The sequence below is a fragment of the Hemicordylus capensis genome, chromosome 4, assembly GCF_027244095.1.
Source record: "Hemicordylus capensis ecotype Gifberg chromosome 4, rHemCap1.1.pri, whole genome shotgun sequence".
NCBI lineage: Eukaryota > Metazoa > Chordata > Lepidosauria > Squamata > Cordylidae > Hemicordylus > Hemicordylus capensis.
In genome coordinates this window covers 266,500,507-266,527,982 of record NC_069660.1, presented here as the reverse complement: position 1 = coordinate 266,527,982, position 27,476 = coordinate 266,500,507, and the positions used below count along the sequence as shown (strand labels likewise).

At 42.4% G+C, this 27,476-nt stretch overlaps 1 protein-coding gene, 1 long non-coding RNA gene and 1 other non-coding gene across 10 annotated transcripts in view; 2 read left to right on the top strand and 1 right to left on the bottom strand.

Annotated features, from left to right (window-relative positions):
* Positions 1–263: 263 nt before the first annotated feature.
* On the top strand, positions 264–7,827 carry LOC128322388 (uncharacterized). Its single transcript, XR_008305685.1, has 5 exons — positions 264–628; positions 1,009–1,137; positions 5,846–5,887; positions 6,317–6,417; positions 6,901–7,827. It is a non-coding gene; the product is annotated as an uncharacterized LOC128322388 (long non-coding RNA).
* LOC128325484 (small nucleolar RNA SNORD87) lies at positions 6,161–6,242 on the top strand. The gene has a single exon (XR_008307478.1). It is a non-coding gene; the product is annotated as a small nucleolar RNA SNORD87 (small nucleolar RNA).
* A 322-nt stretch (positions 7,828–8,149) lies between the features above and the next one.
* MCMDC2 (minichromosome maintenance domain containing 2) overlaps positions 8,150–27,476 on the bottom strand; it is a 33,034-nt gene continuing 13,707 nt past the window's right edge. For 7 of the 8 annotated variants that reach the window (XM_053243534.1, XM_053243536.1, XM_053243531.1 and 4 more), the window contains 8 exons: positions 26,734–26,862; positions 23,131–23,368; positions 22,586–22,791; positions 12,521–12,687; positions 11,998–12,177; positions 10,797–10,939; positions 9,809–9,918; positions 8,150–8,373 (listed from right to left, as the gene is read on the bottom strand). In XM_053243534.1, coding sequence (XP_053099509.1) covers positions 8,207–8,373; positions 9,809–9,918; positions 10,797–10,939; positions 11,998–12,177; positions 12,521–12,687; positions 22,586–22,791; positions 23,131–23,368; positions 26,734–26,862 — 1,340 coding nt within the window. In that variant the 3' untranslated portion in view covers positions 8,150–8,206. The remainder of the gene's footprint in view (positions 8,374–9,808; positions 9,919–10,796; positions 10,940–11,997; positions 12,178–12,520; positions 12,688–22,585; positions 22,792–23,130; positions 23,369–26,733; positions 26,863–27,476) is intronic. The other variant, XM_053243537.1, reaches the window with a different exon arrangement.

Sequence of the window (27,476 nt, the reverse complement as noted above, 5' to 3'; positions counted from 1 at the left end):
AGCATGTTATTTTCTTTGGTCAGCTCTGCCTCCCTTCTGTCTCAATGATGATGTCATCAACGAAAGCCGCTTTAGGACCTAAAGTCCCAGTGGGTACCGCCTCCCCAAAGCCGGTGCCTTTCGCCAGGGAACTACGATTTCCATGAAGCTCTGCGCGCCAACCTTTCGCGCGCCAATCACTGAAGAACCTGAGTGCGATTTCGCACCGCACCGCCAGAGGGCGTGCCATTATTGCAGCAGGAGAATAAGCTCTATAGGTGCGTTAGAAGGCGGTCCGCGTTGCCGGAGTTGGGTTTAGCGCGTGGGGGCGGTCTCCCTTGTTGTCATAATGGTCGAGTTTTTCATGAAGACAGTTATTTTATTTCGGTTCAGCTCCTAGACGTTCCTCAAAGACGCTTTATATGGTCGGGAGGGCGGGCCTATAGAGTTCAGAAAAAGCCGGGCTAACCGAAGAGAAAGCGGGGGGGGGGGAAGGGTCGTCCGGGCGTCACGTGGTCCAGGAACGGCCCATTCCGGTTCCTGTCTGGCCCGCGTGGCTTGTCTCAGCCGTTGGGCGCTCACGCGGCCGTGGCGGGAAGCCGCTCTAGAAAGCGCGCGAGCGGCTCTCCCAGCTTGTAGCTGCAGAAAGGTACGCCTGCCTGTGGGGTACCCTTGTGCGATAGGCTGAGGGAGAGGGGCTTCGTGGCCTAGGCTCCTCTGAGGCCCCGCCGTTCTAGAGGCGGTCTGGTTGCCTCGCCTCGGCCTTCTCCCGGACCCGGAGCGGCTGGTCGGTCTCTAAATAGCCGGGGCTGGTCTTGGCTGCTGGTGGAAGTCGAGCCCCGCAGGAGGAGAACCCCCCGTTGCTGACGTGGTGGGTCCCTTGCCGGGGGACCAGGAGGCCCGCTTCAAGCCTAATGCCCCCCGTTGTTGTTGTGTGTGGCGTGCTTATCCTGTTGATCCTCCCAGGTGCTCCGCGCAGTGCGTGTGATACTGACGAAGTCTGTCTTCTCTTCCTCTCCTCTGCTTTAGGTTAGCCCGAGAGAAGAAGAGCGATTGACCCCCGCCCCAAGTCCGCCAGAATGGCGCTCTTATCACGCCACCACACCATGTTACGGACTGAGGAAGTGGCCGAGCGGACTGTGCTATTGCAGATCACAGGTAGGTAGTGTCTTTAAGCAACAACAAAATAAACTTCCATGCTGGTAGAAAACTAGTAAAGCCGGGAGCTGACTGGGCTGGGCTACAACCACTAGAGTTGGTTTTACACGGAATGGCTTTTTAAAGCTATGGAAAGCAGTGTTTTAAAATGATATAGTTCTGCCTGCAATCTTGAGTGGTACAGTTGATTCTACCATCTCACTACTGTTGGTAGAAAAGAGCTCAGTTGGGAATTATTATTATTCCATCTGCATGTGTAGTGCATGCAGTGGAAGTCTAGATGAACAGCTAGACAGGATACACCGACTACACACAACAACAAAGGGGGGCATTAGGCTTGAAGCGGGCTTCCTGGTCCCCCGGCAAGGGACCTACCACATCAGCAACGGCGGCCTCTCGTCCAGGCGGGGGTTCTCCTCCTGCGCGCTCTGACTTCCACCACCAGCCAAAACCAGCCTACTTACTTCTGAGTAGGCATGCATAAGATGGCTCTGCTATGTAAGTACTGTTCATTCAATGAGCCTGCTATAAATGGCATGTGTGCACACACCATTTTGAAACAATCGTGTTACAATCTTCTAATCAGTGGTGTTTTGTTGTTGGCTGGTGATGGGGTAGCTTTTTGTGGGGATGCAGCCATGGAGGATAGTGTGTGGGGGGGGGGTGCCTCTGTGACTGGGCTCTGCTTTCAGGGGAAACCCATTCACCAAGGCAAGCGCCCACCCTGCAAACTGTTTTTCTCCTTAACATTGAGCCACCATGGAGGAAAAGAGGTTAGATGCACTTGCCTCCGTATCTGGGCTCTCCATGTAGGCAGAGCTCAGTTGTGAAGGCAGCCTCCCTCGCTCTCCTCTTTCTTCCATGGCCTGGGTCCAAGCCTCAGTGGAGAAAAATGGGGGGAGTGGGGCTAGCTCTGCCTATCAGGAGAGCCCAGTCACAGAGGCAAGTGCCTATGATCTGCTTTCCAACATGGCAGCTAAATGCGATGGAGAAGATGATGGCCTTGGTGATTGGATTTCCTTCTTAGGCAGAGTCCAGTGAGGGAGGCAGTCCCTCCTTCCCCTCTGCTTTCCTCTCTCATGGCATGGATTGTTCTACTGTGGTTTCTAACCAAACTGGAAAAGAGTGGGGAGGGGGCCTGTTCTCTGAGTGACTGGGCTCCTCCCACTCCCACCCCCAGTGCAGGCCAGTGACCTCTATCTCTTTCTCCTTTCCCCCTTGTGTAGAAACTGAAATAATCTGGCTCAGACTTCTACAAAATGGAGTAAAGGATGCCTTTAACTGTTTTTTAAAAAATGTGTATATTTGTGCTCAAAATTTAGGGTGTGGTATTCAAGTATTAGGCTTGATTTTATCAGATACTAAAAGTAGTGTGTTTACTACATCAATAACTTGGGAACAGAGGTAGACAATTAGTATACATGTATACATAAATATAATGCACCCTAGTATAGAGAATTTTTTTAAATCCGTTGTCTTACTGGGTTATACGTATGTAAAATAAAAGGCAGTGCTCAGTTATAAGAGAATTGCAGTTTTATCAGATATATATCAAAAGTAATTTGCTTAGCAGTTTTTTTATTGTACACTTTTAACAGTAGATAGATAGTTTAATGTAGATAGTTGGGTGATAGGACTTAGGTTCCAGATGTTGCGGGGCTTTTGTACAAACAGGAAGGGTATTGACAAAATCCAGGTTTAGATCTTTATAGCCCTATTCAGACAGCATATTGTACAAGTATTCAGATGTCTGTACACATGTACTTTTTTGTGTGAATGATTCTATCTGCATTCATTTTGAAAGTGAACCTGGGTACAGGCCTCTCAAATGCATGGTGCAGGTAGGAAGTATAGTGCTGTACCTGAGTTTAACACAGCATATGAATAACTGTTCCTGTAAACAGATGTATACCAGGATACACTGTACACTTGTACAAATGTTGAACATAACATGTGAATAGGTCTACTGACTCTTGGAGTTATATAGTTCTGGAGTCCTATAGAATTCTACATTTCTATCCTGTGCCAGCAGTAATTAATCAGTAGATACATTGGCATTTTGTTTTCTGGCTGGCTGAACTCCAGTTATGTTAACACAGCAGAATTTCTGCTTCTGTCTATTAGACCTTGCATTTGTCTAAAAGCAGAGGTTGTTTTTTTAAAATCTTAAAGGGCTACTGCCATACTACCAGTGCACTTGTACAAACCTGTATCTGGCCAATCCTATTCTTGGATTGTAAGATTTCCCATTTTATATATATTGATATAAGTTTTAATTAAATGATCTGCTGAAAACACAATACAAAAAATCTACTTCCCGTATTGATTATTTTGAGTTATTTCCAGTCTGCCAAGATGTCTAAATGATGATGAATTAGATAGCTAAAGATCATTACTGCTGCTGATGTCTTCATAAATCAGTAGCACCAGCTGGATGTCCCAGTTCTAATGATAAATTGCCTCTTTGTCAATGGGGAGATTGGTTAGAGAGTCATCCTATCGCCTTGACCCCTGCCCTCTTCACTGTGTACCAATGTATTTAAGTCTGGGGTTTCCATTTTATTGAGACTTCGGCTTGATTGTGCTAGGAAGATCATGTACTCAGTTCTCAGTTTGAACGGAGTCTATAGGGAATATGTTATTTTTGCTTCAATAGCTGTAGTCCCAAAGCCGTGGAAGCTGTAATCTTTAACCTTTGTTCGTCTTTCATGCTTGTCAAATAGGATTGATTAAAAAGCTTCTAAGCAGGATATTTCTTTGCAGAATCTTCTGATTCTGTAGAGAGATCCTCCATTCAGTACTTCTCAATTAATAAATTAGAAATAGAATATAAATACTCTCTGTGTTCAGTGAAACTGTACAATAAACTATTATATTAATGTTAGTAAATTAGGACAATTGATATGACGGGACAAAATTAGTTGCTGAAAAAATTGAAAAGCGACTCTTGCACTATTCATTTTTTACTTTTTGAAGAACTAGCTAAACTGCTTGAAGGTCATTCTGCAGTTTTTCATCAGATACTGCCAGTGGAGTAGTCTGTTACCAAGTCTTTGTCCTGTGCAATGTCCCCTCTAAGGTGTGCATGTGCGTGTACCCTCACACGTTTTTGATGTCTGCTCAGTTAATTTTAGATCATGTTCAGGATTAATCAGGAAGTCTCCATTCTGAATATACGCGCACACACATTGCCTTGATATTGCCACCCAGAACAAAATTCATTGAAATCTGAAAAAAATCAGATAACACTAGTCCAGTGGCTTCTGAATTTTTTGTTTCAGCTTGATTGTTTGTTTCAACCAGCAAGGTCCATGAACTCTCAAGAGACAGTATTCTTTATATTAGTTTTCTTGATGATTTAAGTACGTGCAACTGAGAAAACCTGTAGCAAACAAAAATTATTTAAAAAATTCTTAAAGCTGATTTAAGCATGTAACACTTGTTTTAAAGGAAACATGTAAATACATTAAGAAAAGTGACATGTTTTCTACCTCACAGAAATGTAATATTTGTAAAAATATTCATGTGCATATGTCTTAATTACTAACAGGACAAATCAAGACCAGACTATGGTTCCTAAGAACAAATCAATTCCAGTCTTATGAAATAAATCACTTTTAGTGGACCAGCTGACAAAGAATGAAGTGCTAATGATTTCCTAGTTTTTGATAGCACTTGTAGCTGCTAACCTATGAGGAGGAATGGGATTATGTGTCTCAACTCAAATGCTTGGGTCTTGTAAATAGGATGAATGGAGGAGGAAGAATACTACTAGGCACTTCCCAAGCAATGCATATCTTGAATGGTAAGCCAGATTGGGCACAAAATTTTGGTTGTATATGGGAATCGGTGATCTGCTGCTACACTTCAAAGATAATGGCAACAGCATTTGAGAGTAATAGGCATTGTTCCTTAGAGCAGATTAGAGTATTTTTACCACAAAAAGGCCAATATAGGCACAATACTACCCATTACCTCATGCTGCAAACAGTATATTTGTATGCACCTGTAGACAGTAGCACTAATGCATATTCTAGCTCTGAAGTGTGAGGCAAATTTTGTAGGGTTGAGTATATTCTCATGGCGAATTGGTTCAAGTTGCTATTAAGCAGTAATCTTATGATCTGACCGTTCTTCGCTGCTTTATGGGTATTGTAAAGAATCAGGTCTCCTCTTTTCTGTTATGCAAACTATGAAAGTTCTTGAAATCTCAAGACCAAACAGACCAGGACATTGCTAGTAATAATTTCCAGCAAATGCACACACACATACATATGGGGTTTAGCCATGGAGACTCCAGGACGAAAGTGGAGTTAAGTTGTCTACAGTCATCAAACTCTGGAGATTCTAGTGGTTTTCACCTACAGTGGCTCTGAACAGGTCTCCTCACCTTTAGTTAACACTGTTCCTTCAAGGGGAAAGAGGAATAAAAGTCTGAAAATGTGGAATATTCTCTTGCCTAATATGTTTCCAAAGGATTTGGCAGTGAATTTCTTAATCATGAAATAGTTTATTCTCATCTACTAAGAACCTCTTTACTGCATTATTGCTTATTTTTTGCCATTTGTTGAAAGTAATTATTGTATTTAAAATAATAAATTCTGAATAAGCCAGGATGGTTTATTAATTAAATACTTATGTATTTGTTTTAAACAAGTATTTTGTCAGCTGGAGTATTATGTCCAGGTTTCATTTTCTGTTTGTTTAGAATCCTCAAGATGTTCTATTTGCTCCTAAAGCAGAGATAATGGTGAGTGTTGCTTTATTATGTTACCAAGAGCAAATATTATTTGTTTCATTAAAATTACATTTTCATAGATGTATGGTTACTTTTTAAATAATTGATTCCTTTTGTTCAGGAGTAATTTTTGGTAAGTTATTGAGAGGTTTTCACTTAGTATACTTTGTTTCTTGCCTTTAGAAATAAGCAGTAGTACTTACTCTGCAAGCAATTATTAAAAAACCAAAATATTTTAATATAGAAAATAGTAGATTGATTGTATATTTTTAACAAAATGGTATTGCTGGCACAATGATGATTTCTTCTTGCCGTTTACCCATCTGAATTCATATTGATGTGTATTTATTAATTCTGAGGTGCCAGTAAAGATTTAAATAGGCCAGGTAACTTGTCGTTTGTCAAAATGTTCAAATTATGTTGCTATTTTTGTCTTTGCAGTGAAATCTTTGATTGTGTGCCTTGCTGAATTCAGATGTAGTCAGAAATAAGACTTGTCAGATTCTTCTTGTTGCAACTGAAAGTGCTGCTTGGAATTTGAGGTAGTTGTTAATGAAACCTGTCTTCCATTTATAAGATGTTCAGCTGGAATGATATGCAAATACCATATGAAGAAGAAATTGAGGCTTTTAAAAAAAAAAGCTTGAAATCTATAAATTAAGTCAGAATAAACTATTATGTAGGGAAGTTCTAGGCAGGCCATTCAGTTTGAATGCTGAAGAGGGTTGGCAATAATGCTTGGAACTTTGTATTGCTCAGTACTTAAGGTGACTTTGAATTTGTTTCCATTCTTGAAAGAACTTGCATTTATTTTAAAATTTGATTTTCAGATGCTATTCATAGACAGGTTTACTTTACATGTAAATATGTACATTTCTCTCAGTTGAGAACAAAGATGACAACTGATGGAAGCAAGCATCAGTCTCGATGAGATATTTTGCTTTGTGTTTATGGATGTTTGATATCTCAGCCTATGCTAATTGGCACGGCAGCCATTTCATTTGATGTTCTTTTTTTCTTTGCAGGGTGACAAAAAGATTGTTGACAGAACAACAGTTTACCAATATAAAATTAATTTGTAACTTTTATTGAGAGCCTTTCAATTTAAACATTTTCTAACAGGATTCTTTCCCACAAAGCATTTTATCACCAGTGGCTTCATGGCAAAACTAGCCTCCTTTGCACTCCGTCAAATTTATGTCATTCATAGTTGATGGACAGGATCCAGACTAATCGAGTAGTGTAGAGTAGGTATGTTTTGAATTATTATAGCAGTGGTTTATATGTACAGTTATTGTGAAGCGTGGGAAGTCAATATTTACTTATGTGTAGAAATGAATGTAATTTGAATGTAAAGCCATTGTAAAAGCCAATAAAAATTTAAAATGCAAAAATAAATAAATTGGTGGACAGGATCCTGGCTAAGCATCATTGAAATGAATGTAATTGACTAGATTACATCCCACTAATGTTAGTGGGTCATGACTGATTTAGTCTGGATCCTTTTTGTTTCTCTTGCCCAAAGTTCCTCTTGTTCTTGCATGAACATTCACTAAATAAGGGAATTCGCCATGACATTTATCATGTTAGTATACCCCCTTTCAAAAAGATTGAAACTCCTCCCCCCACTCCACAATATCATTATTATTATTTTTAGTCTAACCATTGGTGTAAACCAGACTTTTGACATCAAAATCCATTTCTAGATTTTCTTACTCTAGTGAAGAATTTTGTGAATTTAGGTAATGCAGAAGACCAACTAAGTTGGGAATCAGGGAACCTGCAGAACTTGAGCATCTTAATGTTCCTTCACTTTTTTCATGTTTCTGTATCATAGCGTGGGTTATCTTTTTGGTAGACTCTGATGTACAGTATAGCAGAAAAATAGGTTTGAGTATTTATTTTTATATATTGAATGGAATTGCTGAAAAATAAATATACACATTTTCAAATGCTGTGTTATTTCCTTAAACAAGAAAAACAGAGCTAGTATTTGGTATTAAATATTGGCTTGTGTACTGCGGAGTCAACTGCCAGTGGAAAGAGGTGGCATGTGCACTGCTGCCCAGCTCCATCTGACTGCTGGCATGCCATTTGGACGGACTCTCCTGCACCATTGCCAGGCATGTCTGACACTTACTAGAATAAGAAAATAGCTATTGCTGAAATACAAGATTTAAACCAACAGTCAACACAATATAAATAGTACAGTTGTGTGATCAAGCATTGTATTAACATTTCCAGTTGTATAATGTATACAATTGGACTCAGTAATGCTTAGAAAACTTGAAACTTCTTTATTTAAAACATCTCATGATAGACTTTTTGATGTTAATCTTCACTACTGAGAACGTGTGTTGAAGGTCCATATGTAGTAATAAATTGTATCAGCTGTTGATGGCACTGCATCAGGTAAACATCTCGTTGATTTAGAGAGTTCTCATTAACAAGTTCAAATGGGAAAATAGCATTTGGGGCTATGCAAAATATAGAAGTACCTGTGTGGAAATGAAAGAATAGTACAGTGTTTATATAATGTCTCTTGAGAGATGGGATAACTGCAAAAATATTTACATATGGAATGAAGAGCATTTTTATATAGAAGCTTGAGATCCAGTGAGACTTTCATATTGAAATGCACATCTAGTGGTAGTACCCGATGTAGAAAAGACATGGGCTTTATCAAGTGAGTCAAAAAAGTAGCAGTGGGGCAGCAAGTTCCTATATCTTGCAAATATTTTTTACATGTGAACTCCTAATATACTACTAGTATGCAAAACTGTTGTTTGCTTTTTAGTAAAGACATGCTTAAAAGTGGCTCCAGTTAAACCTTACCCATATGTATATTCCCAAATCAAATCTGGTCTGGCATGCAAGAGGTCAGATTTTTTCCTTGCAGAAACAGAAGATCACACTTGAATAATGTTTTTCTTTCTCACTTAAAGAGAAACATCTTTTGAGGCTGAATGGTAGGGTCTTGATTTTTGTGAGAGTTTTTAAAAAGCAGCTTGTATGTGTGTATTTCAGATTTACTATATGAACTGTTCCTAACAGTAACTAGATTTAAAATATCTAAATATGAGAAAATACATTAAAGTCTACACACATGGACTTCCATTCTGCTGATGGAGATTTCCTGCCTCTCTACAGTCCCCTGCATCCCCTGAAAATCTCCTGAGAGTTGGAGGAACTCTCCAGAGCAGGATAACATGGGAGGCTGCAGCAGGAAGAAAGAGGAATTGGCAAGCTAGAGTTGTGCAGGCAGGTTCCTACCCTCCCTATAGTCCCCAGAGCTGCTAGAAAAGCTATTCCTGAGGGTCAAGGACCATTGGCATGGGATGTGGTGCCAGTGGCTACAGGGGGACAAAACTTGGAGACATCTTGTTTAGTGGTAGCTCTGCTAGCAGAAGATGTTTCTGGGGTATCCATTCCCTGCAGCCCCACTGCTGCATCCAATGCCATTGCTGAGGGTCCCTCAAATGGCTTTTGGGGCAGTTCTGGGGGCTGCAGGGATGAGAGTGAGAAATAAAACTGTGGAATCTGCCTTGCACTAGTATTGCTCTGGACATATCCTAAGGAATAGGAAAGAATAGAAATGTAATCCATGTAATGTATTGCTCTGGACCAGTGTTCCCCCTAAGAGGGATTCCCAGATGTTCACTACAACTGCCAGCATCCCTAGCTGCAATGGCCTTTAGCTGGGGATTATGGGAGTTGTAGTCAACAATGTCTGGGAATCCGTTAGAGGGAACACTGCTCGACATAAACAGAAACCTGAGGAGGAGGAGGAGGAGGAGGGCTATCGACTACTTGGTTTTTGTGGGGCTGCACTTCTCAGCAAAGTTTACAATCCTCAGTAGTTGAGGATCTTAAACTTTCAAATGCTTGATTTGGATTTAGTAACATGACAAATTCGGTTAATGTAAGTTTTACCGTGTTTTAAGGTGAGAGAGGATTCAAATAATAAGACAGCAATCAAAACATCTTCTTCAAGTACTTTTGTTCTTAAACTCAACTTGGCATGTGCTTCAGACAGTGAAACCCTAAGATATAAAGTTGTCTCTAAATTAGACTTGTCAACAAAACATTACATATTAATGGTCTATTTGTAGCTCCTTGACATAGGTTCACACAATTGTGCTAAAGTTGGTAACCAACATTAAACCTAGATTCAAACTATGTCAACCAAGCCATAGTGTGCAGGCAAGTCCTTCCTGTATTCAAGATAAAAAAGAGGCATATCTGCCTGTATCTTGCTAATAGAAATGTAGATTTTTTTTTCTTCCTGTCTAGCCAAAGCTTATACCAAAATCGGTACAAGCTTTGGCTGGGTTGGGAAGAAGCTCATACTTCTTTAAAATGTATACTTTGGTTAGTTTAGGAAATAAGGACTCTACAATCAGAAGTCTTTGTTAAATCACAGCTCCTCTGAGTCTTCTGCATCCTTGCCTAGGAAATGCAAAAATTTCTTCTCCACAAGTGATTGGAACATACGAACTGACTCTTTCAAATGAGGCCAAAGGTGGATCCAAGTATATATCCTGAGCATGAGGTTGCTGGTTCGTTTCCCAAACTATGGAAAACATCTATATTGTGCAGCAGCGATAAGGAAAATGCTGAATGCCATCTCCCACACAGTATGAGATGTTGCCTATGGTAAACTCCTGTATCCCGCCAAAGAAAACCACATGGCTCTGTGATCACCAGGAGTCTACACTGACTAACTGCACAACTTTACATAAGAAATATGGTGATTGGAGAATAATTTGCCCTTTGTCCATTCTTTGGTAAAGAGCTTGGGAGTAGTAGGTTTATGAGATTTTTCACAGCTTTTGTGAAATATTTCTACAGACTGAATATATTTTCTAATTGAATTTGAACATTTTAGGCACACAAACTTAATATGCAAATAAAAACCCACAGGATTTTCAGTGCAGCTGTTGAGAGAGTTGATCCATAAACGGAATGTTTTCTGACTCTGCGACTTGCTAGGTAGTAACCATTAATCAGTCTTTCTGCTTCTGAACCAAGCTCCACATGCAAATTCTTAGAAAAAGCAATGAACTAAAATGACAGTATAAACAATTTCAATCATCAGAAATTCTGTGGTCAAGAAAAATATGTTAGTTATTTTAATGGATTTGTCAATTCATCATGTTAAAACATTTTAAAAAGCTCTTTTAAAAGTTTAAAATCTGAGTAAAAGCTGCTCTATATGCAAAATAATTGCAAATAGCTGGATAAATGCAAATTAGTGATATATTTGAGAAGAATTTTTGAAAGGCTTCATTTGCCTGTGATGTGATGAGCTAATTATAGAATATTGCCAGTAGCTGGCCAACTGGCAAATATTTACTATCCTGGTCCATGGGTAAGTTAAGTATGTAAGAAAAGCCCTGCTGGATCAGGCCCAAGGCCTGGCTAGTCCAATATCCTGTTTCGCACAGTGGCCCACCATATGCCTCTGGGAAGTCCATAGGCAAGAGCTGGAGGCATGCCCTCTCTCTCCTACTGTTACTCCCCTGCAACTGGTATTTAGAGGTCTCTTGCCTCTGAGGCTGGAGGTGGCCTATAGCCCTCAGAATAGTAGCCATTGATAGACCTGTCTTCCATGAATTTCTCTAAACCCCTCTTAAAGCCATCCAGGCCCACCCACTCACACTCCCCTTTGGAGATTCTTCCCTGACACCCTTAAAGACATAAGATCAGTCCCGCCCCCTGCCTCGTTAGTCAATTGTTTCCTGCTCACTCTTCTATGATTGGGTTGTGAAGCCAGAGTTGGCCTTCTTAGCATTATAAAAATATAGGGTAATGGATCTTTTTCCCCCCTCCCCATCCTATGCATAGGATGTACATGCTTCTTTGGATTTCATAAAGAGCAGAACAAGGCTGAATTACACTCTACAACCTTGTTTGGTCAAAATACAGATAACACTGGGTTTGGGAGAGGTAACCTAGCAATTCCATGTGCCTCCTTGGAAAACATTAAATTTATAAAACTAAGACAGTTTGTTATACCTGTTCAAACAGAATATCAAATCCGTATGAGGCACATCTTAAGAAACTATATTCTGAGGTACAATTATTGGAACAGCATGCTATTGCTCCTAATGTATAGCTACCTCCTCATAATCTTGTGTTCCAATCCGTTGGGAAGTAGCATAAGCTGCCTCTTCAGGGTCAATAGCTTTCTTTAAAATGCGTTCCACAACAGGAGGAACTGGATCAGAAGGTGATAATTCATTGCAGTGTATCAGAAGCCCAAAAGCATCTATAAGGTTAGCAGAAACTGAACTTAAGTCCTAGTCAAAATAAAAATAAATGCAGTTATTACAGGATAGAACTTAAGCACATGGCTTCAAATAAAAACGATGTTGATGAAACATATAAAGTTCAGTGTTTGACTTAGAAGAACTTCCCTGAAATATTTTTAAACTTTATCCACTGATAAGTATGTAATTATTTACTATACTTGACCTTATTTTAATATTGTAGAGGCCACCCAAACTGATTAAAAATAGGTTTCTAGGGGGGGAAAGCACGTTTTAGAAAATGGCTGCCAATTTTGCAGATCAATACTGTCATTCTAAAATAAGTGTTTTTCATTACTGTTACTGTGCCGTTTTTACTATACATATGACTTACCATCTGGCCAATTAGAGTATTACCCTTTTGAACATGCTTTCTGGAAGAAGAATCCATATCAATAAATGACCAAAAACTGGTATCAATTGGAAGAGTAACTTGCTGATCAGTATCTTCTCCATATTTCTTTCCAGGAATGAACAGAGTGGTGGTTCTGCTCTCTAGCACTTAAGCCAAACCAATTAAAAGACAAGTTTTCAAATCTGAATATTTGTAGATTTTACTATAAATATTACTTTGAATAATGAATGCTGCATAATTGTTTGCTTTTAAAGAATGTTAGAAGCAGTTTACGATGTTGCTCATGAATGTCATAGCTGCACCTCAAATTAATATAGTAAGGTTTATACACTGTAGGCCTGTTCAGACAATACTTCCCCAGCCCAACCCACACAATTAAAAGGGGGATGTCCTGAGAGCACAATGATCTGGGGTGTGATCTGTTGAATCCATTAGAATGAGTTTTGTGCCTGCGTGGAAGCCTCTAAATGATTCAATGGATCACGCCCCAGATAAACAGGTTGCTCACCTGTAACTGATCTGATAGTGATCTGTTGACTTCCATTAGACCCTCCCGAACCTCCGCTCTGCAGTAGTGCTCAAGTCTTCTTCGTAGAACTCACCTAATGCTCCAAAGATGTTCGACTGCTCTGGCGTTGAAGTGCTGGCGCTCCCTCCCGCCTTAAATAGTCACGTAGTCACGTGAGGTGGGGCGAGAGGAGCTTTGGTACTCCACTGAGAGGCATCTGTGCAGGCACAGAACCCTTTCTAATCGATGTCAACAGATCACTACCCAATCATAAGTTACAGGTGAGCAACCTGCTTTTATAGTGTGTGCCATAGATGTCCCAGCACTCTCCAATCATGCTCTTTATCAGAGCAGGGAGGGCTGTTTCTCTGAATGGCAGCTCTACATGTGCTCCAAATAGTTTGAACTATTATTTGGAGTCTGTGTAGAAGGTTGTTTGGCTGAACAATTCATGCCTGCAATAAAAAGACGCACTGGGGGGGGGGTGTCAAGGTGTTGTGAAGGGTGCTCACTTGGCACATTCCCTTTTTAATCACACAGGCCAGGGAGGTATCATCTGTATGGGTCCTGTGTTATGAGAAAAAGATTTTGTGTTTTTTTAACATGAAGCAACCCTGGGGCTTGCCCATGTCTACCTTAGAAGCTTGCCTTGTTGTTTTTAACACAAAGTACATACGCTCTTTATTTCTTCCTCTTCCTCCTCAAAAGTGAATAATTATCTCCACTCTCCACCCCGCAATATTCCAGTGTTTCGCTATTTCTAATACTTTAACATTCATCCCTGAATCAATTTCAAATTATCAGACTTGCAGGATTTAATAACTGTTGACATTCAACTTGAAATAATTTTTGTTTTGATATTGATTTTCTCGAAACCATTCAGTAACTTATAGAATTTCAGGTATTTCTAGTCAACATTTATATGAGTTGCAAAACTTTGAATTAGAATTCTATGAATTTTGGACTTTTACACCACATGTTTATAATTACAGTTTTAGTTACAGATCTGGAAGTGATCCATTGTCATGATGAGAAATGGATTACTGTACCTGAGCAGGGACCTTCCAGATGGATTAATTAGCTCCTCTCTGGTGCCCCTCCCTGCCGAGCACATGCTCAGTGCCTTCCTTTTCCCAGCAGTCGAACACCATTTTTCGGACCACCTGATCCGTTGAGACCTGTGGGTTGTTGCTCCTCAGTAGAAATAAAAAGCTTTATTTCGGAAAAAATTGACTGTGTTTATTAATCTACAGACACTAAGTTGACTACTCTTTTCTGGATGTCGGACTTGGTTGCTTGGACTTCTTTCGGCTTTGCCGTTAGAATGGAGGGAATGGATAGAAAAAAGACTACCTTTGAATATTGCTCTCAGTGTAGAGTGAAATTGCCTTCTACGGATGAGCGTGACCTTTGTTTGCTATGCTTGGGTGAACAGCCTGTTCCTACCGCCTGTAGGATTTGCAGTTCATTTTCAAAACAAACTTTGAAGAATTGATCGTAGCGCCTCAGGGTGACATTTTTTTGCCAATGCCAAGACTGGAGTTGACATCGGGACTGATGTCTATGGGCTCGGCACTAAAATCGACATCAACAGCTTCGATGTCAGAGTCAGGGTCTATGTGTGCACAGTCGAAAACCCTGGCAGATGATCTTGAAGGGATTGTCTTTAAGAAACCTAGGAGTTCCAATGCTGGGCATAAGAAACACAAGTGTTAATCGTGTGTCTTCAGATACTGAGTCTCCGCCACCAAAGAAGCACAAGTCGAAGATACCACACCCATCGAGACAGAGGACTCCCTCGCCTTTGACAGTTCATCAGGATGCATCATTATTATTTCTTGTTTACACAGTCAGACAGGTGTTATTGACTGGTTTGTTTTATCCAGACATCGAGTCCTTCCCAAGGACCTGGGATGCCAGAATTTTATTGTCAATGTTGTTGCTGTTGTTATAGATATCGTCGCAGAATATAGGCTGTTCCCAGTAAAGTTGCTTTTTGTAACTGGCTGGTGGTGCTGAAACAGTTCAGCAACAGTGGCATCGTCGATTTCCAACACCTCCTCCACCTGCGCCTGAGCAACTGCTTCAGTTGGTGGTAATTCTTCCATATCTTGAGCCTGTGTTGCTCTTTGCAGTTCTTCCAGCTCAACTCCTGTGAATACTTTATTTCTTATTATGTATCTTCTCTGGTCTGCTAGCCTTTGTTCTGTTATTTCTGTATCTGGATGCTTCTCTTTCCAAATTTGGTACATTCTTTTAAAATAACCTCTTCTAGTTGGACTAGACTTGTAATAGCAGATCATTATTTCCTTGTTGGCATTTTTCGTACATTTTTTTCGGTTAAGCGACGTTTCTTCCAGTAACTTTGCAGTCTCCAGACCTGGTTGCTCAACTGAAGATCCTGAGTCCTGTTGCCCACTTGCCACCAGATGTCCAGGGACTCCAGCACCTGGCGTGGTCCTTGTTGATCTGGGCGAAGACCAATCCGGTATAGATTTATTAAAGTTACGTCTCACCATATTGTTGATGGGAGATAGTCATGTGCACGGACCGGTTCGGAGGCCATTCTAAAGGCCTCCAGACCTGTCCGGGCACGGGGTGGTTTTGGTTCGGGTGGGGGGTTCCACACAAAACAGGGGGGGCTTTACTCACCCCTTCCATTAAACTGCCGTATTTTTTCTAGTAATCCGGCGGCAGGGTGCTGCCCGCTTCAGTCTCCTCTCGGTGGTCCTCTTATCCATAATCGGGGCAGCAGGATCGCTCCCAGTCCCTGCCGCCCCTTCAAGCTGTCCCCCTCGTCTGGCGGCCGCCCCTGAAGCTTCCCAGAGGTCCCCTGCCGCCCCCTTCTTTCGAAATCTGCCCCCATTATAAAGAGGACGGCAGGAGAACTCCCTGCTGTCCCCTTCCCCCTTGCCGGCTAGGCTGCAAATGGCTTCTAGGAAGCCTTTTGCAGCCTAGCCGGCAAGGCAAGCGAACGGCAGGGAGTTCTCCCGCCGCCCGCTCGCTAAAGTAAAGTAAGCGCATACTTTACTTTAGCGAGCGGGCGGCGGGAGAGCTCCCTGCCGTCTGCTTGCCTTGCCGGCTAGGCTGCAAATGGCTTCTAGGAAGCCTTTCGCGCAGGCGCGCGAAAGGCTTCCTAGAAGCCATTTGCAGCCTAGCCGGCAAGGGGGAAGGGGACAGCAGGGAGTTCTACTGCTGTCCTCTTTATAATGGGGGCAGATTTCGAAAGAAGGGGGCGGCGGGGGACCTCTGGGAAGCTTCGGGGGGCGGCCGCCAGCCAAGGGGGACAGCTTGAAGGGGCGGCAGGGACTGGGAGCGATCCTGCCGCCCCGATTATGGATAAGAGGACCACCGAGAGGAGATTGAAGCGGGCGGCACCCTGCCGCCGGATTACTAGAAAAAATACGGCAGTTTAATGGAAGGGGTGAGTAAAGCCCCCCCTGTTTTGTGTGGAACCCCCCACCCCAGTGCCGGACCGCGGTTCCATGCACACCCCTAATGGGAGAGGCACTCTTTGTCTGGCTCCTCTGGTGAGACCTGTCCAGTATGGTTGGACCTCTGGCATAGCTCTCACCTTCCTCAGAGCACACACGCCCCACAACCACGCCAAGGTAGTGCCTCACTGGGGGCATCATCATCATCATCATCATCATTTATTCAAATAATAATTGACCTCGATAAGTTCTTCGGTACTGAAGCCTTCAACACTGAGGATTTCCGTAGGCTCTACCAAGCTTCCATTGCAGCCGGCAACATCAACGTTATTGCCAACCTCGACTTCTACCTCACGATGCCCACCGTGTCAGTCGCGACGGTCGATACAGAGTCTGGGAATTTACTGTGGAATGTTCTGAGTTCACCATTAGTAACTGTGGCACCACATTCTTACAAGCCCTTGTCTTTCTCTCCAGCACAGAAGCCTGTGAGATCTCCTTTTCTGTTGTTTGATATGAATGATGACACTTTTTTGGACCAGAGCATAGCTAAGTCCCTCATGAGCATGTTGGATTCTTCTACAAGCACTCCTTCTGGCTCAACCCCAGGGCTTTCTAAGTGGTGGTCTGGATGTTGATGTGGATGCCGAAGAAGACCCAGCTCCTAAGATCCTCTCTATGTCATCATTTGGCATTTCCATGACTAGACCCAGTCTATCGTTGTTCCAGCCTGTGCAACCTCCTACCATGATGGTCACACTGCTAGCAACTACTGCTGCAACATTGTGGAAGCCCACTTCTGCTTTTGTGCCACAAAGGGACCCTCTGCATGCGTGCGGATTCCGGCATACTTTTTCTCCAGCTATGCAACTAGATTTTTCAGAGTCTCAATTGTGGAAAGCTCAGTGTCTACTACAGAACCAAGTTGCAAGAGTTGGTTGGACCTGTTCAACACCGTGTCCTTCCTTCTCAGTCTTCAGCATGTTTGCCACATAGGAACATAGGAAGCTGCCATATATGGAGTCAGACCATTGGTCTATCTAGCTCAGTATAAGCAGCAGCTTCTCCAAGGTTGCAGGCAGGAATCTCTCTCAGCCCTATCTTGGAGAAGCCAGAGAGGGAACTTGAAACTTTCTGCTCTTCTCAGAGTGGCTCTATCTCTTACAGTGCTCACACTTCTGGTCTCCCATTCATATGCAACCAGGGTGGACCGTGCTTAGCTAAGGAGACAAGTCATGCTTGCTGCCACAAGACCAGCTCTCCTCTCAAAGCCACCTCGGCCTACTCCTGTGTTGCTGTGAGTATTAACCAGGAAGTTCAGACAACACCTGTTCCAGTAGAGGTACTGGTGGCGCCTGTGGCACCTTCAGCACCTTCTGTGCTGTAACATCCGCCTGCACCTGTTGGGGATGGTCTGCAGCCGCTTCCCCCTTTGAGACTGGCAGATGACCTTGCACCTGTTCGAGGAACCTCATATACCAATGGCTCTTATGACTCCTCTGATCCGTCTGACCTGGACACAGTTGATGGGAGTGGGGTCCCTGGGCATCCTTCTGATCCACCTTCAGATGTGCCCCCAAAACCGTCCACCTCACCTAATGAGGAGTGTTAGTCCTATACTAACATGATATAACAAATGGAGTTACTGCGTCTGGAGATCAAGCGTCCAGCTGCCGACTTGGAAGACCCCGTCTACAAAATGATGGTCACTGTGCAGTCCATGCAACCTATCACTTTGCCCATGTTGCCTGTGATTACGAAAGCCGCTAAGGCAGCATGGGAGATCCTGCAAACCTCCGCCCCTATACTGAAACACATGGAGAGTAAGTCTAAATTTGTGGCTAAGAGCTTTATGTCCTCTTCCTCAGTGACTCAAGGCTCTTCTCGGTACCATAACTACAGTTGGCAGCGGTCTTGCTTCGAGTACCAAGACCGAAAAGACATTAAGAAGCAATATATAAGCCGTACCAGAAAAAAGGGATATGGCCAAAAGAATAAAAATCAGGGCACCCATCCTGGGAAGGACATGGCCAAGCAGTCCCTTTGATTCCCCAGATCATCCATCATTGCCTGCCGAGACTTTAAACACCAGTGTACTGGCTGTCAGTGGCATGCCCTCAATAACAACTTCTTTGCCGCCCAGTATCATAAGACTATGCTTCAGCATGGCACCAGATAACATCAGACCAGTGGGTCCTAAGAATTATCGACACTGGTTATGCAATCAAATTCAGAACTTTGCCAGGTTTCAAGGGCATGAAAATCACTACCCCAACTCTGGCCTTGTTGGAATAAATACAAATTTTGTTGGAGAAGGGAGTGATAGTGCCAGTGCAGTGGATGGACTGGCTGAAGGGATTCTCTTCACATTATTTCCTCATCCTGAAACAAGACGATTATGGATCTCCAAGGCCTCAATCAATTCATTAATACGCACAAATTCTGTATGACAACACTGCAAGGAATTCTTCCACTCCTCGCCAAGGAGGAGTGGCTTGCTACGTTAGATCTCAAAGACATGTATTTTCATATCTAAATTCAGCACAACCACTGGAAGTACTTGAGGTTTGCAGTAAGAACTTCAGTATTCCAGTACAGGGTCCTGTCCTTCGCCTTGTCTATGGTACCGAGGGTGTTTACCAAATGTATTTCAGAAATTGTGACTCACCTGCGAACACAAGGTGTCATCGTGTTCCTTTGCCTTGACGAGTGGCTCCTGGTGCACCAAGACAGGTCAGATTTGGAGTCTCAGATCCAGTATGTCTTGCGAATGTTGGAGGACTTGGGAGTCCAGGTCAATTGGGCCAAGTCGAAACTGTGACCAACAAAAACAATAGACGACATTGCAACACTATTGGATATGTAGACAAAGAGGGTGTACCTACCAAAGGATTGGTACCTTCATATTTGCACTCTAGTGGAGGCATTTGAAGGCCAACCATGACAGCTAGCTGTGCAGGTCCAATTGCTTGGTCTGATGGCCTCATGCAAGGTGACTGTCCTCCATACTTGCCTGCGTATGCGGCAACTACAGCTATGGTTTCTGCAGTCGTTCTGTCCAAACATCAACAGTCAGTGGATGCTGCTGGACATTTCCCTTCCTGTGCTAAAATCTTTGCAGTGATGGAAAGTGCAGGACGATCTTCCTACCTTTTGAACCTCCAACTCCAACAAAATGGGTCACAACAGATGTCTCTCTGTTGGGGTGGGGGTGGGGGTGCATTGTGGAAGTCACCAAGCTCAAGGCTTGTGGATGGTGCAGCAGCAAAGGATGCACATCAACTTTCTAGAACTGATGGCAGTGTTTCTGGCTTTGAAGTCCTTTGTGCCACTGATACAGGACTCCGTTGTACAACTGCAAATGGACAATACTATGGCGATCGCCTATGTCAATCGTTGGGGAGGCACAGTTTCACATTCACTATGTGCTCAAAGCACACAACTCTGGAATTGGTGCATATCCCGAAATGTATTTCTGATTGCCATCCACATCAAGGGAGTGGAGAACATCTTAGTGGGCAACTTGAGCAGGACATTCGAAAATCAACATCACAAATGGTAGCTCAAGCAAGTGTGTCTGGACCGTCTGACCACCCGGTGGGGTATCCCTCAGGTGGATATATTTGCATTGGAGAAGTTTCCACGGTTCTTTTCCAGAGCAGGCGTTGGGCACATGTCTCTAGGGGATGCCTTTCAGTACAACGGGGACATAGGCCTGCTATAAATGTTCCCTTCACTGCCCCTACTCAACAAGGTAGTGGGCAAGTTGATACAAGACAATGCAAAAGCAATCTTGGTGACGCCATGGTGGCCCCGCTAGCCATGGTTTGTGTTGCTACTCAGACTGATGGGGAACGCCTACTGCCATCTATCTCTCAGTTCCGATCTGCTGACAGGAGATGAAGGGCAGATATTGCAGCCAGCCCTGTGGACACTACAGCTGATGGTGTGGAGGGTCAGCTACTGAAGAGAATCTGGTTGAACAGCCGTAGGCCCTCAACAAGGAAAAGTTGCACTAGCAAGTGGAAACGTTTCACCTGTTATGCAAAGGACCATGGATTTGACCTGTTCAGAGCTTCTATGGATCAGGTCCTGCTATAGCTTACTAATATTAACCTGAAGGAATCTGTACTGGCGAACATGTCCTTACAAGTACACCTTGCTGCTATTTCAGCTAAGCACAAGTGTTCGCAGGGCAGGACTGCCTTCTCTCATCCTCTCTGCAAGAAGTTTTACGTGGCATCAATAACCTTTACCCTCCTATACACCACCCAGCTGAACAGTGGACTCTGTCCCTAGTGCTGGCCTTGCTAATGGAACCTCCCTTTGAGCTGCTTCATAAAGCGAGTTTGTGATATTTGACGCTCAAGACCGCATTTCTGATCACCACAACTACTGCCTGTCGTTTGAGTGAACTGGCAGCTTTATGGGCAGATGCACCGTATATACAATTCTTCCCCAACAAGATGGTTAAGCATACTGATCCATCTTTCTTACAGAAAGTGGTGACCAACTTCCACTTGAATCAAAACATCGTACTTCCATTGTTCTTTCAGGAGCCTGAAACACGACTAGAGCGAGCTTTACATTTGTTAGATGTCAGTCGATGCCTTCTCTATTTCCTACAAAAGACGAAGGGCTTTTGCCGTACAAAGATGCTTGTATCGTTTAAAGGCAAGAACAAAGGCATGTCTGTTTCGAGACAGAGGCTCTCTCATTGCTTGGTAGAGTTCATATTCTTGGCTTACAAGTTACAGAACCAACAACCACCAGAGGTGGTGAAAACACACTCCACAAGAGCATATGCGACTTCTGCTGCATACCTTTCTGCACTGTTTCATGGACTTGTGTAGCTGTGTGTAGTGTGTAGCTGCTACCTGGACTACACATCTGCCTTTCAAAAAGCACTATGCCATAGACTTGTGTATGGCTTCAGAAACTAATCTTGGAAGAGAGGTACTGAAGAGAGTTCTGGAGTAGTGGGTAGAATGGCTGCACCCTCCACCAAAGGGGGAGAAGCTGGTTAGTCACCCATTTCTCATGATGACAGCGGATCACTTCCAGATAAACAGGTTGCTTACCTGTAACTTATGATCTGCAGGTGATCCGTTGTCAGTCATGAGACCCACCTGTGCCTCCCCACTGCAGCTTTGTAAAAGGTGAAGATAACCTACCTGTTTGGACAGTTTATTGGACATTTCTGAGTTCGTCTGAGCATCAGGCACTCTACAAGAAACTGAATAAAAATGGCACCTGACTGCTGGGAAAAGGAAGGCACTGAGCACGTGCACAGCAGGGAAGGGAGCCAGAGAGGAGCTAATTAATCCATCCGGAAGGTCCGCAGTAACCCATTTCTCATGACTGACAACAGATCACCTGCAGATCATAAGTTACAGGTAAGCAACCTGTTCTTTCTCAACAATAAGTGTTACTTGTGATGTCTTCTGCTGATGTCTGGATGCCCTCCTGCCACATCCCTTTACCACATGTAGGGCAGCCGTTCATCCAAATGGCCTCTCTACATGTGCTCCAAGTATTTGGAGTGTGTGTAGAGCGGGCTTGAGCTGAAAAGCAACCCCCAAAACAAAGGGACACGCTGGAATGATGTCTCGATGTCCATGAAGGATATCACAACAGGCATGCTCTTGGCTCATCCCCTTCCTAATCGGGTGGGCCAGTAAGATATCATTTGAAATGGCTTATAATGCTTTGAAATATGTCAAGACATAGCCTTGAAAGTGAGAGTTAAAGGCTCCTGTACCTTAAAACTATAACATGAACTAAGATATTTCAGTCACATCAAGATAAGCAAATTCTTTGATGTTGCTACTGTTGTTCAGGAAGGTATGTCTCATTTCTATACTGCCCACACATTTTTATAAACAGGAGTATATTATGCTGTTTTCCCCCAGCTGGGTTGCATTCAGTAAAGTCATGTGGAGTTAGTCCAGATTTCCTACAGTACAATCAGCCATATTCTTACTGATGGATAGAGTCACTGTGGGATTAAAGAGCATTTAAGACAGAGGACAGTTGACGAACTTAAGTTACTGTCAGCATGGCCTCAGCCTTTAGGTATATGCAAGACTTCCAGTTGTTTACCTGACTGCAGCTGTTCAAGTTTATCCTTTTTATGAGAAGACAATTCTCCTATGAAACAGACTCCACCTTTGGCGAGCAAAGCACTACTAGCCTGAATGCTAGCAGTTCCCATTCCATGTTTATCTCTGGACACAGCAGGAAACATTTCACTAGATGCAATGTGCCGTACACCCCGGGGCACGAGACAAACACTATAATTCATAAACCTAGGTGATGAGAAAAGTAGATATCTCAATGTGCAGTGCTTTGGAGAAATAAATAAAGCGTAATTATTATTATTTTAAAATGAAAAATAGCTCAAATTGATGGTGCATTCCAATTATAACAATATTCTTATCCTCAGAATAAAGGATACAAATTGCTTTTAGCCATTCAAATAGTTTTTTGAATGTGTTTTAACTTTTTCATTTCAGGTACAAAAGGATGGAATAATGCAACAGATTCTTACAATAACAGGTTTTTGCACTTAAAGAAAAATGTATACAAGCATCTGAAAGATAGGATGCCTATTAGTCTGTTTATATTAAAAAAGAGGATTTATTTACCTTTCTAATATTAGAGAATCATTTGTAACTACCAAAAGATCCAGGCAGGCTGTTGCTTCCTCATCTCTGTCACTTGTCTGCACTAAGCTCAACAATGTGGCTAACTTGAGAGTGTTGTAAATGCCTGATGGAAGAACTTGTGAGGCAAAACTATTGGCAAGAATAGCTGTAAATCTCCAACATGAGTTTGAAGAAAATGCAAGCAGATACTTAAAATTTTCACTGACACAAGCAGGACCTGATATAAAAAAAGAAAAACCCACAGAGGTCCTTACATCCCAACAGTGTCTCTTAAGAAAGCCATTTTTAAAAAGAATAACTTATTTTCATAATTGTTGGCTGACACGATGCACAGCCCATTGTTACTGGGTAGCGTGGTGTAGTGGTTAGAGTGCTGGACTAGGACTGAGGAGACCTGAGTTCAAATCCCCATTCAGCCATGATACTAGCTGGGTGACTCTGGGCCAGTCATTTCTCTCTCAGCCTAACCTACTTCACAGGGTTGTTGTGAGGAGAAACCTAAGTATGTAGTACACCGCTCTGGGCTCCTTGGAGGAAGAGCGGGATATAAAATGTAAAATAATAATATAATAATAATAATAATAATAATAATAATAATAATAATAAAAATAAATAAATAAATAAAAACTGTAATGTTCTGCCCTGGGGCTGCTGTGGACTCCTAAGGCAGCTCCAACTCTGTGCAGAACAAGTGTTTGTACAAGTAGTGCTGCTGCATTTCCCCCCATTGTGGCAAATGGGAAGAATTGTGCTTGTGCTGCTTGTGCAATTGCTCATTGTGAACAGCCATTGCAGCCCGCAGGTGGAGCGTTATGGTAACAGTGGGCTGCACATCATGTAGTCACTACCTTCAATTCATAGTTACTTCCTCAACGAGAAAAATCAAAACAAAATTGTGGTTGGATCCAGACTTTGTGTGAGCAGAATGACTTTGTGTGAGCAGAAGGAAGCTCATGCAAGGGATCCCTTCAACCCCCTCCTCACTACAGCAGCTCTCTACATCCCCCAAAAGCTGCTTCTGAGGGTTGGGAGAACCTCTGGAAAGTGAAGAGACAGGGCGTGGGGAGATATGGCAGAGGAGAAACTGCTGAGAATCAGACACAGTCACATTCTACGAACGAACACCTGCTTGTGGAAGGTGCCGCTGCCTGATTTTTGGAGTTTCCCTGCTCACCGAGACCAAGGAATGCACCTAGGTAATTTTGAAGCCTGGACCTAAAGGCCTTTGGAGGCCGCCCCCAACCCCTGGTTGTAAGTTAATCATCATCATCCCCCTACACACACACACACACACCATGACACACACAATATTTTTAACTCGTGGGTTCTTGAGGGCACAAACAGCAACTGAACTCACAAGAATGTAAGAATATAAACAGCTATATTTATGCAAATATGCATTAGCAGAAACATTTCAATGCACAACTTAACATATCCCCATCCCACATATTTCTTTCCCCACTCCCCACTCTGTCTCTAAAGCCGAGGTCATGCTCAGCTGCCCAGCGTGGGTCACAGTCATGCTCAGCTGCCCAGCGCAGCGACCACACCACCTGGAAGAGACTAAAGAGGATCTTGGGGTCCCAAGGAAATCCAGGGATAAGAGCGCCTCTGCCCATACCAACCCATTCACAAGGTCCCCCCCAATCCTCAAGAGCAGCTTTTTGGAGGGTGCACGTCAGAAGTGTTGTTAATAAGAGAAGAAATATTTCCTTGGATTCAACCCCAAATCTCAAGATATCTTTTAAAATGAGACCAACAATTCAATCTCATGCATATTTGCTCCACAGTAAATCCCACTGTTTTCAAATCCTGGGCTGCAATCCTAAACACGCTTACATGAATTAAGTTTCATTTCTCTATGTAAGCCTTACTTCCAAGTGAATGTCTTTAGGACTGAGGTATAAAGGCCAATTCACTTGACAGAAGTAGGCTGAGTCAATTATACTGGCTGATAATCTGATCACTCTTTTGTAAATTTCCCACCAGCTTTTCAATACTTTGAAATCTTATTGCACTGATAGACAACCTGCATGAGAGACACCGCAATCAGATTATCAGTCACCCAATGTGACTAAGGAGTGACTTGACCACAGTGAATCAGTTCATATTAAAACAATTGTTTTTCATGCATGACTTTAAGAGAGTGCTATTGTTCTTTTTTATTTATCAATGGTTATGTATCGCAGCAGTTCCCGACCTTTTTTTTAATGTGGACCACTACATCAACATAAGCAAGCCAATGAAAACATTTTTAACATAGCCTATGGCTGACAGGAGTCAAACATATTTATCAAGGGGTATTAAAAATGCAGCTATTTCTAATTTATTACGCTCACTCACATAGCGGATTACATTGTGAATAATATTGTAACATTGCATATGATACATAAGAGGTACATGGGATTATATTATTATTACATTATCATTTTTCCCCACCCCACAGAGCACTAGCAGAACCCTCATGGACCACCAGTGGTCCACGGACCACAGGTTGGGAACCACTGATGTATCGCCTTTCAACACAAGACATCAGAGCAACTAAAATAAAAATAATACAAATAAAGAAGATGCCAAGCAAACACAAAACCAACCAACCAACTCAGCATCAAAAGCATACCACTACTATTAATGACATGTGTAAATATTGTTAATGCAGGAGAGTCTGCAGAAGAGATAAGAAACATGTTCTAGCCAATATAGATTCTACATTCAAATTATAAACTGACTTAAGCCTCAAATGTAAAACAACATTTCAATTGCTAGCTCAGATATTAATAGAGGGCACTATCTTTTATTTCAGTTCAAATAAGAAACAATTCAATCTCAAACTGAGACTGAATCCACATAAGACAGAGGTACTTATTGTGCGGGGTCGGAACTTGGGAGATGATTTTGATCTGTCCTGGATGGGGTCACACTTCCCCAGAAGGAACAGGTATGCAGTCTGGGAGTACAGTGGCCAGAGGTGTCTTTTATCAGCTTTGGCTGATATGCCTGCTGTGTCCAGGGACTAGCAGATGTACTACTGTTCTGAGTTCATTTATCTCAAGAAACGGACACAGCTGGCATATCAACCAAAGCTGATAGAAGGCACCTAGGAACATAGGGAACTGCCATATACTGAGTCAGACCATTGGTCTATCTAGCTCAGTATTGTCTTCGCAGACTGGCACTTCTGGCCACTGTGTCAACTTGGGATACCAGGGAGAGGTTTGTTTCCAGAAGCACTCCCAGACTGCGTTAATGTTTTGTATTGTTTGTTGTAAACTGCCCAGAGACGGGTTTAAGTGAACTGAATGCAATGTGGCTATAGTGCTGTGTATATACAATAATTTAAAGCCACTAAAGCTAGAAATAAGGTGAACTATGAGACTTTTAAAAGACAAACTAGCACTTTGCATTTTGCACTGCTAATTTATTGCAATTTTTTTAAATAGTCCATTTCAAATCAAAATTCTTAAAGTGTTTGTGTTTCCCCCCCCAGCCCACTTGTTAGTAGACTACTCTGTCATTCAAAACTTTAAAATCAGACAGGGCAATAAGCACATCTTACTTTTGTTCACTGTCTTCTTGGCTTACCTGTGAGGCTAGAGAGCTGTACACTGTTTGCCTCCAGGCATAACTGGACTCGTGAGCAGCTTTGCATACAGACAGGAATTCCTATAACTTTGTACCTGTTTCCTATTTTCATTTTATTGCATAGTTCATCTATAAGTAACAAGTAGGGATGTTGGGATATATTATTAGACAATGTATATATTTAAACAATTACATTCAGATTTGTATGGCAGTGGTTCAGATTACACATTTGACTTCAGTCATTGACATTTTTTATTTTTTTATGTGCTTGAAAGATTGGGCTGTGGGGATGGCACATGCAATCAGGTAAAATAATAAAAGGTAACTTTTAGACTAATTGCTTGTGTCTTGGTAGCTGACTGTGATGTAGAATTACATGTATATCTATAGGGCTAGAAAGCGTCTATAGGGCTAATCTATGCCTTTCCCCCAACTATCTTCCTCCTCTGTTTATAGGATTGGGATGTAAGGGTGGATTAACATGACCAAAACAAATGGTCATTTCTATCAAAAAGTGACCTTTTAGAGCTAGTCATGTGGAAGGTTCAATATATATTCCTGGCATACATCCACTGCATTCAGAAGACTTGCTAAAATTTCTAAAGACTTCTAAACAAACAGCATCTATACATTTTTCAGGGTATTTAATATAAAACAGATGCCATTTAAGTTATTTTAATGAATCAAGTGCAGGAGAAGAACCTGCTTGGGTTGTGTGCCAACAGAACAAAATACTCCTCTGT